The 1,259-nt window shown below is 28.6% G+C and overlaps 1 protein-coding gene across 2 annotated transcripts in view; it reads left to right on the top strand.

Moving 5' to 3' along the window:
* Positions 1-1,259, top strand: part of LOC106464168 (cytochrome P450 3A13-like) — a 22,974-nt gene that overhangs the window by 8,353 nt on the left and 13,362 nt on the right. For both annotated transcript variants that reach the window (XR_002611663.1, XM_022391856.1), the window contains exon 6: positions 756-993. Coding sequence is in view for 1 of the 2 variants with exons in the window: in XM_022391856.1 (XP_022247564.1) it covers positions 756-993 (238 nt within the window). In the remaining variant the exon portion in view is untranslated. The remainder of the gene's footprint in view (positions 1-755; positions 994-1,259) is intronic.

Here is a 1,259-nt window from a genome sequence, read left to right as displayed (position 1 = left end):
AAAATATTTAAATTACTCCTTGAGTTGAACAAATAAATGGTAGATTGCTTTTAGTTGCAATAAATGCATTTTGAATTATGCGTGTAAATTTGATGGGAATAACCTTAACAGTATTATGGAAGAAAAAGCCTGAGAAATATGTTGTTGCTTGTGGTAGGGAAAAAGGATTTTAAGTTGTATCTATAGAGGTATTGAATATAAGTCTAAAGAGTTTATAATGTTATTTTATATGCCAGTGGTTAAGTCATATTTGGAGTATTGTTTTCAATCTTGGGCTCCTTACCTTAGAAAGGACAACGATTTGTTGGCAAGGGTTCAGACGAAGGATACTAGGATGATATCTGAGGTGAAAAGGAAGATTCTATGAACTTGTTTTGTCTTGAAAAATGAATAGTTAGAGGGGGATCTTATTGAGGTGTTTAAAATTGTTAAGGGAACTGGTAGTATTGATAGCTCTTTATTTTCGTATTTAGTGGTAAGAATGATAACAGGATGGTTGGCCTTTGAGATGAGTTTCCTTTGAGTGTTATGGAGGCAGTAAATTTAAGTGAGCTAAATATAATGTTTGATGAATATTTGAATTATATGGGATGGCTTTGATTATTTTAATACTTTGTTTAATTTAGTGGATAGGACCCAAACTTGCTTATAAATAAAATACATTTTTTTTTCGTAAATGGTTTTAAAATACTAAGATATAGGGTCTTTAGTTATCCATTAAAAACTACAGTATTTTATTTTTTTTAATTTTATAGTTAACACAACTTATTAATGATGCGGTTGGTATTCTTTTGAACAAAATTCGAGAGAAGGCATCAAAGAGACAAAGATTTGACATCTATCAGTTTTACGAACAGATTACCTTAGATATTATAGGCAGAGCAGCCTTTGGGATCAAAACGAATTCTCAAACAGACACCAATGACTTCTTTCTCATAAATGTCCAACAGATGTTGAAAAGTAGTATTTCTAAAACAGCTTTTATAATCCAATGTAAGTATTGACTTAAAGCCTTCAAAAATATTGTTATTTTTGTATTTTGAACGATTTAACCTGTTTTTTTATAGCTAAGATGTATATATTTATACTCATATTAACAGTCATTTAATTTTTTCTGTATTTCCAACTGATTTTTAATCTCAGTTTTTACTTCTAAATGTTTTCATTAATTATAGTATTTTGGCACTTGTTTATAAAGTTAAAATCATAAATAATAGTTAACGTTAAACTGGTACACAATTAAAAACATTTTATTTAGG

The sequence above is a fragment of the Limulus polyphemus genome, unplaced genomic scaffold, assembly GCF_000517525.1.
Source record: "Limulus polyphemus unplaced genomic scaffold, Limulus_polyphemus-2.1.2 Scaffold1576, whole genome shotgun sequence".
Lineage (NCBI taxonomy): Eukaryota > Metazoa > Arthropoda > Merostomata > Xiphosura > Limulidae > Limulus > Limulus polyphemus.
The sequence above is the reverse complement of the archived record's forward strand: the minus strand, read 5'-3'. Positions and strand labels throughout refer to the sequence as shown.